An 18,165-nucleotide genomic window follows, 5' to 3' on the forward strand; every position below is an offset into this window, starting at 1 on the left:
GGTTGTTTTTTGTTTGTGGTATGTTTGAGCTTGATTTGGTTTGGGTTTGATTAATGGAGATTTGTATACCTTACTAGAACATATTAAAGTAACCTTCTTTAGGTGTTAAAAGTACTTGAAAACTATGGCTAAGCTCAATGAAGACCAGAAGCAACTTTAATTTTTTTTTTTTTGTTTATGTTGATGTGCATAGATTTTGAAAATTGTTTTGCAAAATTAATCAGGTGTTGAAACAAGTAAGTTTTTATGTGAACTCAGGAGTTTAATGACAATGGACTCTATAGATGAAAGCAAGAAAAGATTATATGTGCTCGCGGTCGAAGGAAAGGTAATCTACAGGTGAAATCTTTTGAGAACTCTAGAAATTCCAAATCGACAGTTCACCTTGTGTTCGAAAATGGTATGCAACTCCATTTATATCTAATTTAACTAAAAATGTTTGTACTCCATCCTCCGGTTGTGTTACAATCTTCATTGTATCATTTGCAGGGCTTCATATGAGGGGATGCGACTTTTGGTCTTGGCTGGACCAATTGCAGATGTGTCGGTTATCATCTTTGAAAATACAACTTCAAGAATCGCAGTGATGAGGTTAAAGATGAAGAACAAAAAACAAATACGTTTAGTGTTATGTATTTTGTAGTTGTTAAAGTACTAAATATTGGTGAATATGGGTTTATTTGGACTTCTTTGGCAGACATTTACTAAATCCCAGATGTTATTTTCAACTCTCTCTAAAAAACTGCTATAATTTACTACAACCTATCTGCTTTATAAATTGCTCTGTCTTCTTTAGTCACTAACTCACTATGCTTCGTGTCTCGTAGTGAATTTGGTTCCTGTAAAGTTGAATTTAGATAGTGAGAAACGACAAGGTTGAGGCAAACCAACCAATACTAAATCAAAATTTATCTCCTCAACAATACTCCCACAAAGCTATATGCCAAATTTGCTAGAAAGTTTGGCACTTAGCCATTGAATTCTATAATCCCCTCACTCCATTCTCCACTCATTTAGTATCTTTCATCACTTGTATCATACCATCTGCACAAGGTTATTGGTTCACTTACGTGCCTACCAAATATCTGCGTGAACATGTCGTAGTCCCCACTTGCCGCACAAGCTTTGGAATATCAAAGATGGATGGATGCTATGGCTCTTGAATTTGATACGCTGTTAACATAAAAATTTGTTCTCACCTTTCTCAAAATTGGGTGAGGTGAAAGATCCAAGATAGTATATATTATCTTGTCTCAAATTAGAATTCTTGCCGACAGAGGACCCTTCCTCTCCAAGCTAACTAACCGATTCATTTATAGTGTATAGTAGCAAAATTTTGGCAGCGTTTTGCTTCATTGTTCAAGTACCACATCCTGGTGCATCAACATTGGTTCACTTCGAGTTTGTCTTCAACAACTCAGGATTCCTTCATCAAAGCACGGGACGGCCTAGAGAGAGGTTCGGGACAGCTGCTCGGTTGCTCGGGACAGCTCAGACATGCACGAGACACCTCTCTTTGGCTGGATCTTCAAATTTTGTGGCCAGAATGTGGAGACCTAGCCGGAGCTAGTTAGGGTGGTTCCGGTCACTCTTTTGGCCGGAAAGCTTAGGGCTTTTGTTCCCCATCCTATTGGCTAGCTTCTCATGTGGTTTGATTTGACTTTGGGTTAGAAATGTCTAGAGAGAGAAAGCTTGAGTAGTCTTTAATGGTGGTTTGTGATAAATGAAGAAAATGATGGTGATTGCTACGGGGAACTCTGGTTTTTGCTCGAGGACACCATTTTGGCAATTCTAAAGAGAATCCAGAATTTCACTAAGGGGAGATAGGATGCACCTAGATACTCATATTTTTCGTAGATGTTAGCCTCGCACCACATCGAAAAAGCGGGATTCTCTCTTCATCTTTTTCTCATTTATTATTCATTCACCATACTTATCTAACTCTTGTATCCGGATACTTTTGAAGCATGATTTGATGTGATGAATGACTTATGATTTGTTTAAATGTTAATTTAATTGACTTCGTCTAATTTTATAAATTAGAAGCCTTGATCTTAATCGTCTATTGACACAAGGTTTGATAATGCGTACTTAGTTTGATAATCGATGCTTACTAACCTTTGAGCGATTATACTTAGTTTGACGTATTATACTTATTAGTGTCATACTTGTTCATTGTCAATTTATTAGATAGTGTGTGTTAAGTTTGATAGTTGATGCTTAGTGACGTTTGATCGATTATGCTTAGTTTGACACATTATGCTTAGGATTGTCAATGTGGGTGAAGTTAATAAACTTTTCATGCGAATAGATACTTAGTATTTGTCACTTTCGATCTCGTGGATCGGAGTATTCCTCTCAACCGACTCTTACCCGAATCGACTCTTACCCGTCTCGACTCTTGTCCCTCCGACTCTTCTCTCGAATCTCTCTCGGTCGCTTACTTAGATTTTTAGTTTAGTTTTATTTGCCTTCTTCTTTGTTGCTTACTCCATTATAAAACCCCCCGTTTACCTTTGTCTCTTTTCGTTTTTGCCTAAGTTTACTTGTGATACCTAAACGGGTGGATAAAACCCTTCATTATCCGAATCACCTTCCTATCCTTGGATCGACCCTGACTTTATCGGGTTACTACTTGATACCTCCACTTGGGTTCGCACCTTTTCGGGCGCATCATTTATCGATTCGCTTCATACAACATTTCCGTTTGTTTTATTACTAGGGTATAGCACATGCCCTGCTTCTATAATTATCTCGGTCAACATAAAATCCCTTTTGTTTTATTACTAGGGCATAATGTTACGAGAGAGTAGTAAATATAAAGTAACAATGATAATTATAATTACATTAAGTTTGGAGATAACACGACTACTCACTTGTACCTTCTTTAGAAGACATTGATATACTTACTACATTTATCCCCTTATAGTGCTCTACTTTGTTCTCTACTTCACAAAAGGTGCATTTTCACTTAACATGTTCAAATAATTTTGGTATGAGCATGTTTCATTAATATACTCTAATCTTATTGATTATGGTATATATACACAAAGATTGTATACCTCCATCCAAGATTCCAAACGCAAGAATAAGTAGTCGTTTTGAGGAATCAAATCTTTATCATCAAGTATAGATTCCTTTTTTTGTTTTTGCAGCTTGAGTTTGAAGCTGCAAAAACCATCCGCCCCTGTCTCCATCCTAAGACTACTCAATGTCACCAATAACCTTCAATTATTTTCAATCCACCTGTCAAATATGACTGGTTAACTATCTTATTTTTCTCATCAATATCTCTCCAAAAGTTTCTCTTCTCATCAATCTCTCTCTCTCTCTCTCTCTCTCTCTCTCTCTCTCTCTCTCTCTCACTCTCATCAATCATGGCTGTTGGAGTGTTGGAAGTGGGAGCATCAGCAGAAGTTGGAAGGAAATACAATGGGAGGGTGACAACATTTGTAGTTTTATCTTGTATGATGGCTGCCATGGGAGGTCTTTTATTTGGTTATGACATAGGAATTTCAGGTGTGTACTCTTAATACTCTAGTAAGGACTAAATAAGGAAACTGTATCATTCATACTTTATTTTATAGAGATGTGTATCCTTCCCTTGTTACATAGATATGTATCATTCATGACCAGACAATTTCCATTTGACCTACTATACAAATTCCCTATGTGTGCTTCCAAATATTGAAATTGCAGGGGTTGGAAGTGTTGGCTCAATAGCGGCTAGGGTTAGGTCGAGTCGGGTTGTATCAGTTGTAACCATAGTACCGAACCCACCAACATTTTCAGCATGGATGTGTCTATTGGAGACCTGTCTTTTTACTCTTGGGTCTCCCTCTCTCTTAGCGCCTCATGGGAATGGAGCAGTTTGAGGGAGTTCGGACTGAGTCTAATCTGTGTTGGGTTTGAACAACATAGATTAGGCCCAGTCTGAGTGCCCCAGACTGCCCAAATCCATGGGTCTTGGACTGCTCAATCTGAAGTTTTGGGAAGTGTAAAGAGAGAGAAGGGCTAAACGCAAAAGGAAGGAGTGCCTTTAGAGAACCCTTTCAGACTTTCAGCATAACAAGTGAATGTAGAGTGTAAACATACAATTCGTAGCACACATAACATCACCTCAGATTCAAAGTTTGACCTGATCCTTTTTGGGAAGTTTTATAGACGATACTCACAGTTGTTAAAGGCAATGTGTTTTTCACACAAGACTTGGTCAAAGCAACTTGACCAAGTATGGTTAGAGGCGATGCCCATGTTCCTTCTTCTCCGACGGAATGTAGCCAGTCGACAACTTCCGACCAATGACCTTAATTCAAAGAAAGAAAAAATATTTCTTGTTCTTTTGTCCTCCCCTTGCTGACACGAGTAGAGAGGGAAAGAGAAAAAGAAGGAAGAAAAAAGAAGACGAAAGAATTTTTTTAAGTTAAGGTCGATGCCTGCCGGTGACTCTGCAGCCGGAGAAGAAGGTAGGTGGGCATTGCCCTCTAGATCATTGTCTCAAATCATTTATGAGATTGTCTTCAACAACTTTGGGCATTGCCCATAAAATCTCTCATCCTTTTAACTGAAATTTTGGTAAATTAAATCATTATTATACTGAAAAGACAACGTTGAACAACTCATAAAATATACCAGTACTGAAATGCATGTGTGGATATGTGAAGTAAAGATCTATAATTTCACTTTACACTTCAAATATATGGAGAACAACTCTAAAAACACCAATTAGACAGATTTCAACACTTTGGGAATTTGTTTACATGTTTCCACACTAAAATGTGAGTAACCCGAAATGGTAGGTGGAGTGACATCAATGGAGCCATTTTTGAAGAAATTCTTCCCAGAGGTATACAAGAGAATGAAAGAGGACAAGAAAATAAGCAACTACTGCAAATTTGATAGTCAACTCTTGACATTATTCACATCTTCTCTATACATTGCTGGACTTGTTGCTTCATTTTTTGCATCATCTGTCACAAGAGTTTTTGGTCGGAAGCCTTCTATACTCATTGGTGGTGTTGCTTTCCTCCTCGGCACCGCCTTAGGTGTCGCTGCCCTCAATATTTATATGCTCATACTTGGTCGACTACTACTTGGTGTTGGTGTTGGATTCGCTAATCAGGTATGTCTGACTCAGATTTAATTACTATCATGGCTAGCAATTGAACGATAATGTCTAACAAAAAGTCCTTCTTTATACTCGGACCTAGTCAAACGTAAGATTTGTAGACAACATCTTTTATGTATACATAATAAGCGTAACAAAACTATTAACTAATTTTATCGTGACACTGATTATATTGTCTCATATGACTTAGTTGCATATGGGTTTTAGCACAAAATTATATAGGCCCACCTTTATTAAGGCTTAATGGCGACTATTTAGTCCCTCATTTTTGCACAATCAACACTTTAACCTCTAAGTTTGTATAATTAACAGAATGACTCCTAGAATTGACACGTTTGTGGACTCTGTTCCTTAATTGTTTTCGGCGTTTCCTTCTCTCATCCATTTAAAAAAAATTTTGCTTGTTGTTTCATCAGGCAGTTCCACTATATCTATCAGAAATGGCACCACCTAGATACAGAGGAGCAATTAACATTGGTTTCTCATTTAGTATTGCCATTGGAAATTTATCAGCCAACCTCATAAATTTCGGCACTGAAAAAATAAAACATGGATTTGGCTGGAGAATTTCACTTGCCATGGCTGCAGTTCCAGCTTTAGTCTTAACTCTTGGTTCCATTTTTCTTCCGGAAACTCCAAATAGCCTTATTGGACAGAAAAACGGGCACGACAGGGCAAAATTAGTATTGCAGAAAGTAAGAGGTGTCATTGATGTTGAAGCAGAGTTTGAAGATTTACTCGAAGCTAGATCGAAATCGACAAAGACCTTAGGAAATAACACGAACCCACTAAGAAAAATCTTGGAGAAAAAATATAGGCCTCAACTAGTAATGTCAATGGCAATTCCATTTTTCCAACAATTAACAGGAATCAATGTTATTGCATTTTACGCACCGATATTGTTTCGAACTATTGGTTTAGGCGAGAGTGCTTCACTTATGTCTGCAGTTTTAATGGGCCTAGTAGCCCTTTGTTCGACATTTGGGTCGATGTTAGCCGTCGATAAATTTGGCCGACGGGCCTTGTTTATAGTAGGAGGAATCCAAATGTTTATATCACAAATGATAGTTGGTGGAATAATGGCATACAAACTAGGTGATCATACTGCATTATTGATTAAAGGGTATGCATATTTGGTACTAGTTCTTATCTGTGTTTATGTTTTAGGGTTTGGGTGGTCATGGGGTCCATTAGGTTGGTTAGTACCAAGTGAGATTTATCCATTAGAGATTAGATCAGCTGGTCAAAGTATAACAGTTGCTGTTAGTTTTATCTTTACATTTCTTATTGCTCAAGTATTTTTATCAATGCTTTGCCATTTTAAGTCTGGGATTTTCTTCTTCTTTGGTGGATGGGTATTTATCATGACAGTATTTGTTTACTTCTTATTGCCTGAAACTAAAGGTATACCCATTGAACAAATGGATCAAGTTTGGAGAGAACATTGGTTTTGGAAGAACATTGTGGGTGAGAATAATGGAGATTGTACTAGTACTATTTAGGGTTTTAATATATATATGTGTGTGTGTGCACGCGCGCTTGCCAGCACGTGTAATATCTAGTGTTTGAATATGTATACATGTGTGTGATATCTTGGAGTATAAATGGCTAAGATTATAACTAAATGGGTAGAACGAAGAATCTAGTGACAAAGTGACTTACTATTCTTCCTCCATTTTTTTCAATTTTCTGTAATGAGTGTCCTCTTACCTAATTCAATTGTTCGTAACATCATTATCTACCACAATATTTTTATTTCAGACATATTTTATTTATGACTTAATGACTCATACAAGTCCTAAAACGTCAATTTCGCGATTGACTTTCTGAATCAAAATTTGGGAATAAATCATGACCACCCGTTGTATTTCTTAAAACATAGCGACCCAATCCTAGAGTGAGTTTATGTGGTCCTTAAGTACTACAAAAATTATGCATATTTTGATTGGTGGATGCCATAATACTCCAAAATTTGTAATTAAAAGATGGGTTAATTCCGTTTTGGCCCCCGATTTGTGACCAACTGGCCGTTTTGGCCCCGAATTGTGTCCGGCAGTTCGTTTTGACCCCAAAAAATTCCTAAATGGCCCCAAATTTTTTCAACCTCCCAATTTTACCCCCATGGCATTTCTGTAATTATTTTTTTTTTTTTCTTTGTCCACCTCATCTAACAATCACCACATCACTCTGTCCACCTCACCCTTCTTCTCCGGCGAAAAGTTGTCGGCCGGAATTTAATTCCGGCCGGCCACCTTTACCAAAAAAAAAAAAAAAAAATTTTCTTCATTTCTCTCTCTTCTTCATCTTCTCTCTCTCTCTTCTTCCTCTCTCTCTAACCCCTCTCTCTCTCTCTAACCCCTCTCTCTCTCTAACCCCTCTCTCTTTCTCTCTATAATTCTGGCGAAGGGGCGGAGCCCCTTCGCCGGAGAACCAGACCTTCAAGGTCTGGTTTGAAACCAGACTCGGTCTGGTTTCAAACCAGATCCCGGTCTGGCTTGAAACCAGATCGGGATCTGGTTTCTAATACCAGATCCCGATCTGGTTTCAAGCCAGACCGGGATCTGGTTGTTGCAACCAGACCTTCAAGGTCTGGTTCTCCGGCGAAGGGGCGGAGCCCCTTCGCCGGAATTATAGAGAGAAAGAGAGAGGGGTTAGAGAGAGAGGAAGAAGAGATAAAGAAGACGAAGAAGAGAGAGAAAGAAGGAGATGAAGAAGAGAGAGAAATGAAGAAAATTTTTTTTATTTTTTTTTTTGGTAAAGGTGGCCGGCCGGAATTTTTTATTCCGGCCGGCAACTTTTCGCCGGAGAAGAAGGGTGAGGTGGACAGAGTGATGTGGTGATTGTTAGATGAGGTGGACAAAGAAAAAAAATAATAATTACAGAAATGTCATGGGGGTAAAATTGGGAGGTTGAAAAAATTTGGGGCCATTTAGGAATTTTTTGGGGCCAAAACGAACTGCCGGACACAATTCGGAGCCAAAACGGCCAGTTGGTCACAAATCGGGGGCCAAAACGGAATTAACCCTTAAAAGATCCCCCATTTTCATGGGAGTTGAATCCAAACTCTCAATGAAATAAAATTCAAGTCAATTGTTTACTTTGATAAATCTCAATGACATCAATAACCTTCAATTATTTTCAACCCCCCAGTCAAATATGACTGCTTAACTCTCTTCTTTCTTCTCATCAATCTCTCTCTCTCTCTTCATTCTCTCTCTATCAATCATGGCTGTTGGAGTGTTGGAAGTGGGAGTGGCAGCAAAAGCAGGAAGGAAATACAACGGAAGGGTGACAACATTTGTAGTTCTATCTTGTATGATGGCTGCCATGGGAGGTCTTTTATTCGGTTATGACATAGGAATTTCAGGTTTGATACTCTTAATACTATATATAGTAAGGACTTAATAAAGAATCCATTAGTATATGAATTCTATGAGGGTCGTACTACTTGTGAATAGTTCATTAAATACTTTATTTCATTGAGATGTGTATGGTCGTCACCTACGGAGATATGTATCGTTCATGATCGGGCAATTCGCCGTACCTACTATATAAATTTGCTACGTGCTGTCAATAATTTGAAATTGCAGGGGTTGCAAGTGCTCACTCATTAGCGACTAGGGTCGGTCGAGTCGGGTCGGATCGGTTGTTACCTAACCCACCAACATTTTCAGCATAGCAAGGGTATATAGAGTGTAAACGTAGTGAATTAAATAATCATACTAAATAGACGGCGTTCAACAAAACTAACAAATATTATAAGGAAATGATAGTAAGGGAAATTATAGGCAGATTTGGAATAGTAACTCAAATCAGACGTTGGGGGTTGATTGTCAACTTCCTCTTGATTTGTGTCTTAAACCAAAAAAATTACCCCGTATGTTGATTTGGAAGTTTTTTCTCAAATCTACACGGCATTTCTCTTGCTCTATCACTAGTGAATACTAAAATGCACGTGTGGGTATATGAAATAAAGATTTGTAATTTCACTTACAATATTTCAGATATCTTAAAACACCAATGGATAAATTTCGACACTTTCCGAAATTTATGTATTTCCGCACTAAAATGTGAATAACCCTAATGGTAGGTGGAGTGACATCAATGGAGCCATTTTTGAAGAAATTCTTCCCGGAGGTATACAAGAGAATGAAAGAGGACAAGAAAATAAGCAACTACTGCAAATTTGATAGTCAACTCTTGACATTATTCACATCTTCTCTGTACATTGCTGGACTTGTTGCTTCATTTTTCGCATCATCTGTCACAAGAGGTTTTGGTCGTAAGCCTTCTATACTCATTGGTGGTGTTGCTTTCCTCCTTGGTACCGCCCTTGGTGCCGCGGCCCTTAATATTTATATGCTCATATTCGGCCGACTATTACTCGGTGTTGGTGTTGGATTTGCTAATCAGGTATGTCTGACTCAAATTTGATTACCACAGGAGATTTTGGCATCTTACGTACCAATTTTTTTGAAACAAGACCTTGCTTTTATTAAGGGTTCAACCACAGGGCGACTATTTAGTCCCTCGCTTTTGCACAATCAACACTTTAACCTCTAAGTTCGTATAAGTTAACAGAATGACTCCTAAAACTGACAGTTCCGTTTGTGGACTCCGTTCATCATTGGTTCTCCGATAATTTCTTATGCAAGTTCTACCCTTGTTTTTCTATTGTTTTTGCCATTTCCTTCACTGATCCATTTTATCTTCTTTCCTTCTTGTTTGTTTCATCAGGCAGTCCCACTATATCTATCAGAAATGGCACCACCTAGATACAGAGGAGCAATTAGCATTGGGTTCCAATTTAGTGTAGGCATTGGAGTTTTGTCAGCCAATCTCATAAATTTCGGCAGCGAAAAAATCAAAAGTGGTTTTGGCTGGAGAATTTCACTTGCCATGGCTGCAGTTCCAGCATTGGTCTTAACTCTTGGTTCCATTTTTCTTCCTGAAACTCCAAATAGCCTTATTGGACACAAAAACGGGCACAAAAAGGCGAAATTGGTACTACAGAAAGTAAGAGGTGTTATTGATGTTGAAGCAGAGTTTGAAGATCTAATCGAAGCTAGTTCAAAATCAACAAAGACCTTAGGAAATAACATGAACCCACTTAGAAAAATCTTGGAGAAAAAATATAGGCCTCAACTAGTAATGTCAATAGCAATTCCATTTTTCCAACAAGTAACAGGAATCAATGTCATTGCATTTTACGCACCGATATTGTTTCGAACAATTGGTTTAGGCGAGAGTGCTTCACTTATGTCTGCAGTTTTAACGGGTCTAGTGGGCCTTTGTTCAACATTCGGGTCAATGTTAGCCGTCGATAAATTTGGCCGACGGGCCTTGTTTATAGTAGGAGGAGTCCAAATGTTTATATCACAAATGATAGTTGGTGGAATAATGGCATATAAACTAGGTGATCATACTGCATTATTGACTAAAGGGTATGCATATTTGGTACTAGTTCTTATCTGTGTTTATGTTTCAGGGTTTGGGTGGTCATGGGGTCCATTAGGTTGGTTGGTACCAAGTGAGATATTTCCATTAGAGATTAGATCAGCTGGTCAAAGTATAACAGTTGCTGTTAGTTTTATCTTTACATTTCTTATTGCTCAAGTATTTTTATCAATGCTTTGCCATTTTAAGTCCGGGATTTTCTTCTTCTTTGGTGGATGGGTATTTATCATGACAGTATTTGTTTACTTCTTATTGCCTGAAACTAAAGGTATACCCATTGAACAAATGGATCAAGTTTGGAGAGAACATTGGTTTTGGAAGAACATTGTGGGTGATAATAAAGGAGATTCTACTAGTACTATCTAGGGTTTTAATATGTATATACATGCGTGTGTGTGTTTGATAACTTGGAGTATTCATATATGAGGTAAAGATAACCAGTCTCCTATGGGTGCAGAGTACTGTTTCGAGAATTGTTTAGTTGTATCCGAGACGAATTAATTATATTTTGGAAGTTTGCTCCGTTTATATTAATTAACTTACTATACTCGTTATATCAAAACATTACCTGGTCGTGCCGTGCCTTTCTCTAGGGCAACCATCTCATCACCTTATATGCTTCACCTATTTGATTGATGTTTTTCATTTTACCCGACTCATTTATAGAGTAAGCCAATTACCCAATAGAAATTCATGATTATCGAGCCAAACTGCATAGATATTAATAAACCATCCATAAATAAATGTTAGAACGATAAATAGCTACTTCATAAATTGATCATAATCTGAGAAATCAAGAAAATGTACTTCACTAGAAAGAACGGAAAAAGTGTTGATTTAATAGTCTTATATATTTGGCTCAAACGGACTCAAAATCAGCAAAATCTTCCTTGAGTCGAAGTCGAGATGAACCACTTTAATTACAGACAACAATTAGAACCCTAATCACCGTTGTATGTTTCTTACCTGTTTAGTCAGTACATGTTTTAAGGACATGTGATTTACCTGCTCTATGGATCGAACAACATTACAAGGTTTATCAACCTGCTCTATACTTGAGATTCATCAACAACAAAATTAACAAATGATTTACCTCCTGGGTTCAAGAACATTAACCCAAGTTGATCGAACTACTTAGGAGGGAATCGATATCCGGGGTTATAATGGCACGCTTTTTGAGCCCTCCAAGCACATAACAACTTTTCTCTTTTGTGTTTATGGCTGCAACATCTTGGGGAAACGCACAATTTGTACCAGGGGAAACCTGCGTGCAGTTAGACAAGAAAATGATTAGAGTTTTTTTTCTGAATCAGATTTGAAATCTGACTTGAGGTCTGAATAGAGTTTAGTCATAAAATGAAGTGTTTGTTTTCTACCAGACTGTCTAAATGGCTGTCTTTGTTCAAGTTAGATCTAATTTCTGACTTGATGATTGACTTGAGCCATAATACTATAATAGAGTGTTATATTCTGTCTGACTCGTATAACACTATTCAGATCCCGAAGAGCCAGATGCAGGCAAAAGAAAAAGAAAAAGAAACACCACCTAAGAGTTGTTTATTTGTTCAGATTTATCAAGGACTTGGCTAATCTATACTTCATTATTGAGCTAAACGAATCCGATAAATAAAATAGCAGAACTTAAACGTCCTCAACAAGAACTTAGTAATCTGATTGATTTAGCAACTACTAATATCTAAAACATCTACCAGACCAAGCAGCTAGAGTCTTCCACTCCTCCATCGCTTAAGAAAGAGAAGGTTACTTCTAGAACCTAAAAAAATTTGTTATCCTAATCTTAGCAGTTATCGATGTACGGGGGGCACTGTGTTCTTTTGGTTTTGGGGAAACAGAGGAAGCAGAAAAAGCTTTTGAGAAGTCTACGTACTCTTGTTCTTCATTCACAGAAAAATCATCTTGCAATTTGCACAGTGGAGTAGGTTTGCACGATTAAACCACGTAATCACTTGTGTTTTTCTACGACTGACTCTTATCATCTCTTATCTAGTTTTGGTGATTTGTTATAACAGATATCATGAACTATATCAAGGTTAAAATTTGACTAATGGGAAATAAAGATTTTCTTAGAAGAAAACTCAAGATGGCTTACTAGGTAAAAGGTCCGCCAAATGCCATAATCATCAGTCAACATGCCTGTATCTACAACACGGTAAAGGTATGATGTCATGAATGTATGTACTTACATCGTAAAGGATTTCCCCGAGCTTCAGTTTGATGGCTCCGCTCTTGTATACTAGCATTTTTCCCAGATATCCCTGCGGCAACTCATTCAAACCTTTTCCTGGAGGAGCTATATTTTGGGATGGTGGTGAGCTGCTACTTCCAGATGTCTCTTTCCCCTTGGCACCAGCCGGACGTTTAACGAAAGGTAGGGAAACAGGTAGCTGAAGAAAGAACATGTCTGTTTCTCCACTTTCCTTCTGTCAACACCATCAATTAAGTATAAAAAACCCTGCCTGACAGTATAATGTAAAAGCTAAAGCGGGAGTCCCGGACAATTAGTTCTTATTAAGAATTGTTTCAAACCTTTCTAATATCTAAGAATATGACAATTGTTACAGTGTTCTTGTCTTAGACCTTAAGCCAGATCAAATCTAAGATATTGCCGTCCCAAATAAAGTTAAAGAACAACCCAAAATGATAAACGGAACTCAATTAGGAATCCTCAGCCTTCTCCTATGTTCCTAATTGACATTTTCTAATACTGTCCTTAGTGTTCTCCTAGATGGTATGGTATTTATCAGATAACTTACCGTCAGGCCTAGCTCTTCGGCCGGATTTATAGTTGTTTCATCATACTCCGCGCTAGCTGATCCTTCCCCAAATTCTTCCTCGTCCAGAAGTTCTAAAAGAAAACTAGCGATTAATGAAGGATCTTGTAACAAAATATCTCGTACGGTAAAAGATGGAAATGCTATTATAAAGCTTACCTGGGTCACCCAGGTTGGGCCTCCTCATGGGAAGGGTCACTGGGTAGTTACTGCCGTAGTCCTGTATTGTATTCAAAGAAGATAGATATCACAATAAAAATTACTTTTACTAGCAAAAACAGATGGAGCTAAGCAAGGTCAACTCTTACCCAAGGTTCGACATATTTTTTTTCTTTCTTCATTTCATTAGGTGCAGTTGAAGTGGGGCCGTCTGAAGTAACACCTGAGAAGGAAAGAGATATTGCATGAAGCGTCTTGTTTCTTGGGATTCATACTGATGTTTCATTAGATATACGAATTGCTTACCATCACTAGCAGCAACACGTTGAGCTTTGGATCTACTATTTTCACGATGTGACCTTATTGAAGTTGATCCACCGGTATTACCAAATGCAACTTGCATAGGTGGAGCTGCTGCATGTTAGAATACTAAAAAATAAGGAAGAAACTGAGAGATAACAAATCAAGAATCACAACTTATAATGGCTAAGGATAATTAGTATCAATCATATTTAGAGAGCATAAATATTGAAACATTCTATTTTACCATTTACCAAAATATATGAAATTAAATCTAAACTATTCGGCTTATAGGTGGGTTTCCCTGCTCCATAGGACTAGATATTTTAATCAAGGGGCATTTCAAGTCTTTGATGATTTATATTCTCTTTCTTATCATTGTGTGATCAAGTTGAACACTCATCTACATATGGTATTACAAAATTAAACTTATGCCACTAAAATTACTTGACATCCAGACTTCTAAATACTCGAGTTATTTGGTCTTCGAATCTGAGGAAATAGCAAGATATTGCAAATTGGAGATTACTGTAATGAATGGAAACCCCACAAATAAGTTAGCTCAAGGATCTTCACAATAAAAAGAAAGCTAAATAGGAGTGTGTGATATGGTTTCAATGCTATGATTCATCTAATATATAACTTTCTAGAAACTAATTATTGTGGACAACTTAATGATTTCAATTATTAGTCGTAGAACTAGCAGATCAACAATTGTATATCAAAACACATCATAGTTCAAAACCGCATGAAGATGGGAATGTGAGATATAAACCACGACCCAAATTTATCAAAATATACCAATATCCATGTAAAATATAGCACTATAAGAAAGATAATGAAGGCTTTTATGAATGATAAACAGACTCCGTTTCCTTAGAACCCTTTTCTGACTGTTTCCGCAGTAACTTGTACTACTTGAGACATTGCAGGTCGACCTAGCAAGTGAAGGGTCTTATAACCAAATGCCAAATAACTAAACAAGGTTTTTTAATATCATAAGTAAGAAAGTTCACTTCTTCAGATCCCGTAAAAATTTCAGAAGGATTAGGATGAAATAAGTCAGTCCCACTGACTATAAAGGGTAACAATAGCATTGATTATTTTGACTTGACCAAATTGGCATGCACATAGATTAAAATGTTCATTTAGTACGAACTCATCTATAGAAGATGAACATTGTAGGGTCCAAAACTAAAGAGTGATATAGGAAAACAACTTACACTTTTTATCAACTTTTGGCATCTGCCTTCGTGATCTTTCCTGTGAACGGGGAATAAGAAAAAGTATTGTATTTGAACAAAGTACTTATAAAGGTAAATTTCTATAGAGATTAAGAAAGGATAGGAAAACAGATTAAAGACTAGTACATTGACATGTCTCAGCACCTCCGTCATCTGGGCAGCTTCTGCTTCTGCTTCTGCTTCTGGAAGTGTTTCACTGCGTGAAACTGAAATAGTTACTTGTGCTTCCAAACATACAACGGAAGTGATAAATAAAATAGTACAGTAGAATATAAAACAAAATATCATGTTAGTACGCTTTTGGTTCAGGTGGTTTGGATGCTCTTTGGGTAGGAACCTTCGGTGCAAACTTCACCTGAAAAGGTTAAAACCGAACGGCATGAAAAAGTGCTAATAAACAAGTTGAGTTATAATGTAGAAACATAAACCTCGAGAATCTAAAAAAGTGTCAAATTTATGTACTACTATTATCATTAGATTTATCGATATAATAAGGGTGGAGGCCTAGTGGAGGGTATCTTTTTTGGAATATACCCTCCTCTTCAATGACTAAGATTTTACACTTCCCAAACTTATCTCCAAGAGTTGAGATTATACTTCCCAAATTTATCTTCAAAGTTACACTTAATTTATCTTCAAAGTTACTCTTTCCAATTTCAAAGTTTAATAGAACTGGTCACGGGTTGTACCCTTGTTGTATTAAAAAGCAGTAAAATAGTACAAACAATTAAAGAAGTTAAGTAAGTTCTAATTATTAAGTATTTGAAAAACAAAGCTTTGTGAAATCAGTCATAACTAATAATATCTATCTCATATTACTCTACGGTAAATCAAACTATGAAGGAGAAAGATTGTGGCATGACATCAGACCTTCCTGGGAGCAGATTTTTTGTCGCTCGGATCTTTATCTTCTTCCTTCATCTTTGTCGTTTTTACTCCTCCGTTAGCTTAGTCAAGCTAGCAAACCTATAAAACCGAAAGAAGATCTTAAGAAAAACGAGTTATCTGCACGAAAAACTACTGACACAAAATGATTCACTGTCTTTTAGTGTAAGCTGCCATAAACTAGCGGCATAATGGCGAACTTCTGCCGTGCCCGTAAACTGATATCATAACATAGAGTTTTTTAATTTGATGATTTCTTAGTGGATCAAATGACAACTCAATACATAACATTTTGAAAAAAAACACCCATTATCAAACTTTCCAATAAATTAGTAGAAAATGAACTTAATTCCTTCATTATTGTTCTGTTTCCAATATTAGGATCAAACTCTGCCAGTTTTCTTTAAGTATAATACTTTCTCTCTCTCTTTGATTATTTTATTTCTAATTCTTTCTTGAATTTAACAACAAAGTAATTAAGAAACCCCCAAAATAAAATCCGTACAAGATCACTGAGTAATTTTTTCAAGAAAAGAGCTAAATCATTCTGAAGATTGACTAACTACTTCAAGACGATAACAAGAACAACTAAACTCCCTTTTTAAACCCAAAGGAAATGATCTTAGGGTTGATGAAATGCTCTTGACAGGAACCCAGAAAGATTTGGAAATTTGACAAAAGAGTAATACTACTAGTTTAAATCTAAATTACCTCTCAATTTTCCAAAAAAGGATTCCTTCTTCTCCGTCGTCTGTCAATCGCCTCGCCTGACGGTGTTTCTAGTTTCCTTAGTTGATAGTGGTTGAGTATTTCATTTGGCATAAATTAGGGCATCTTTCGAAGTTGTTCCACTGGTTTGTACTTGACTCTTTTACTTGTTAACTTTTTGAGGTCGCGGGTTCGAATCCCCTATTAGTCATCCTGCTAATTGGATTTTCTTTTTTAGATTTTTTTTTTTTGGGGGGATAGTTTGACAATGAGACCACATTAATGGCAAACTTTGGACTACACCCCTATTTTTTTCGAACAACTAATATAAGTCCGGTTTATGGATGAAAACAAAAGGGAGACTAGCTCCGAAAGGGGATTACCCTTTTCTCATATTTGAGAAGAAATTTTTCGGCTACAGAGAGAGTTGGAGCTAGGATTTCTCTTTATGGATATTTTATGTTTTGGTAAGGATCTCCATTAATTCAGACCCTCGATGAAGGGAAATAAGAGAGATAAAGAACTAATTAGAGATGGTATAGAAAAGCAAAGTAGAAAAAACACAACAAAACAAAACTATTTGTTAAGATTCGGGGGTGGGATTTCCACCCGATGGTCGTAAACAAGCCGGATATGCCCTTTACCCCTTACGCCCGCTCGGGGTCTAAAATGGTCGTAACCTACACTCGAGATGGACATATCCCACTCTCCCTGATAGAATAAGTATACATGCTCGGGTTAAAAGGCTTACACTTGGGACCCATACCCCTAGCCCGTGTGATATCCCTAACAAGAGCCTCGTCTATAACATTAAGTATTTATAGTATTGGGTATTAACAAGCAGTGCCGGCCCAAGCGTATTTGAGGCCCAAAGCCAAAGCAAGAATAGGAGCCCCTTTGTGTATAAGCAAAAACTAATAAAATCAAAATACAAAAAGCTGCTTGAAGGAAGGATCAAACCCTTGACATTCACCTCATAAGCCAGGCTCTAAACCACTAAGCTACAATTAAATCTTGTCAATTGCTTCACTTTTTCTTTATCCAAGCGTCGTTACCCTATAAGAATTCATAGAAGAGGCCCTGAAATAGGTGGGGGCCCAAAGCAGCCGCTTTGGGTGCTTTGGGCCTAGGCCGCCCCTGTTAACAAGCTCATCGTCTTCTCCATAGGATTGATTAATCCCATTGCCCAGCAAGAAGACACGCTATAGCAAGCTTCAAAGCATTGCTTCATGTGAATTAGGAGCGGGTGTTGTTGGCTTTGAAACCAGGTAACCTTATGGAAGTTTTACTATATGTTTCCAACGTGACACTATGTTCTCAAACTCAAAGAAAACTTACACTTCACATAGTTAGTCCTACATTACTTCTTTACAAGTGAGAAAGGTGTTGCAAGATAAAACGATAGGAGGTAGGGAGTTTTTTCTTTTTGTTGCAATTGTAGGGAGCTCGTCAACTTGGCTCCTTAGCTTTAATTGGTGCAAGCAAGGGTATT

At 37.3% G+C, this 18,165-nt stretch overlaps 3 protein-coding genes across 9 annotated transcripts; 2 read left to right on the plus strand and 1 right to left on the minus strand.

Moving 5' to 3' along the window:
- The first annotated feature begins 3,254 nt into the window (after positions 1–3,254).
- LOC147537435 (hexose carrier protein HEX6-like) lies at positions 3,255–6,719 on the plus strand. The gene is made up of 3 exons (XM_086639999.1): positions 3,255–3,519; positions 4,800–5,122; positions 5,545–6,719. The coding sequence occupies exons 1-3, from the start codon at positions 3,378–3,380 to the stop codon at positions 6,628–6,630; spliced, it is 1,551 nt and encodes a 516-aa protein (XP_086496125.1). The 5' UTR covers positions 3,255–3,377; the 3' UTR covers positions 6,631–6,719.
- A 1,434-nt stretch (positions 6,720–8,153) lies between these two features.
- LOC147537436 (hexose carrier protein HEX6-like) lies at positions 8,154–11,119 on the plus strand. Its single transcript, XM_086639991.1, has 3 exons — positions 8,154–8,495; positions 9,219–9,541; positions 9,866–11,119. The coding sequence occupies exons 1-3, from the start codon at positions 8,354–8,356 to the stop codon at positions 10,949–10,951; spliced, it is 1,551 nt and encodes a 516-aa protein (XP_086496117.1). The 5' UTR covers positions 8,154–8,353; the 3' UTR covers positions 10,952–11,119.
- LOC147537437 (uncharacterized) lies at positions 9,093–16,883 on the minus strand. 7 transcript variants are annotated; one of them, XR_015225123.1, is made up of 13 exons: positions 16,677–16,883; positions 15,951–16,046; positions 15,377–15,435; positions 15,207–15,276; positions 15,060–15,099; positions 13,843–13,950; positions 13,686–13,759; positions 13,537–13,597; positions 13,360–13,451; positions 12,790–13,026; positions 11,679–11,849; positions 11,154–11,295; positions 9,093–9,899 (listed from the first exon to the last, which is right to left on the minus strand). XR_015225123.1 is itself a non-coding variant. In XM_086640000.1 (12 exons), the coding sequence occupies exons 2-11, from the start codon at positions 15,999–16,001 to the stop codon at positions 11,697–11,699; spliced, it is 945 nt and encodes a 314-aa protein (XP_086496126.1). In that variant the 5' UTR covers positions 16,002–16,046; positions 16,677–16,883; the 3' UTR covers positions 9,093–11,295; positions 11,679–11,696. The 7 variants fall into 7 exon arrangements, 3 of the variants coding, with proteins under 3 accessions (XP_086496126.1, XP_086496127.1, XP_086496128.1); XR_015225121.1 differs by having other exon boundaries at positions 9,093–10,076; XR_015225122.1 differs by having other exon boundaries at positions 10,027–11,295.
- Positions 16,884–18,165: the final 1,282 nt, after the last annotated feature.

The sequence above is a fragment of the Eschscholzia californica genome, unplaced genomic scaffold, assembly GCF_041429995.1.
Source record: "Eschscholzia californica isolate CP2 unplaced genomic scaffold, dmEscCali1.0.p SCAF_5, whole genome shotgun sequence".
Classification (NCBI taxonomy): Eukaryota; Viridiplantae; Streptophyta; class Magnoliopsida; order Ranunculales; family Papaveraceae; genus Eschscholzia; species Eschscholzia californica.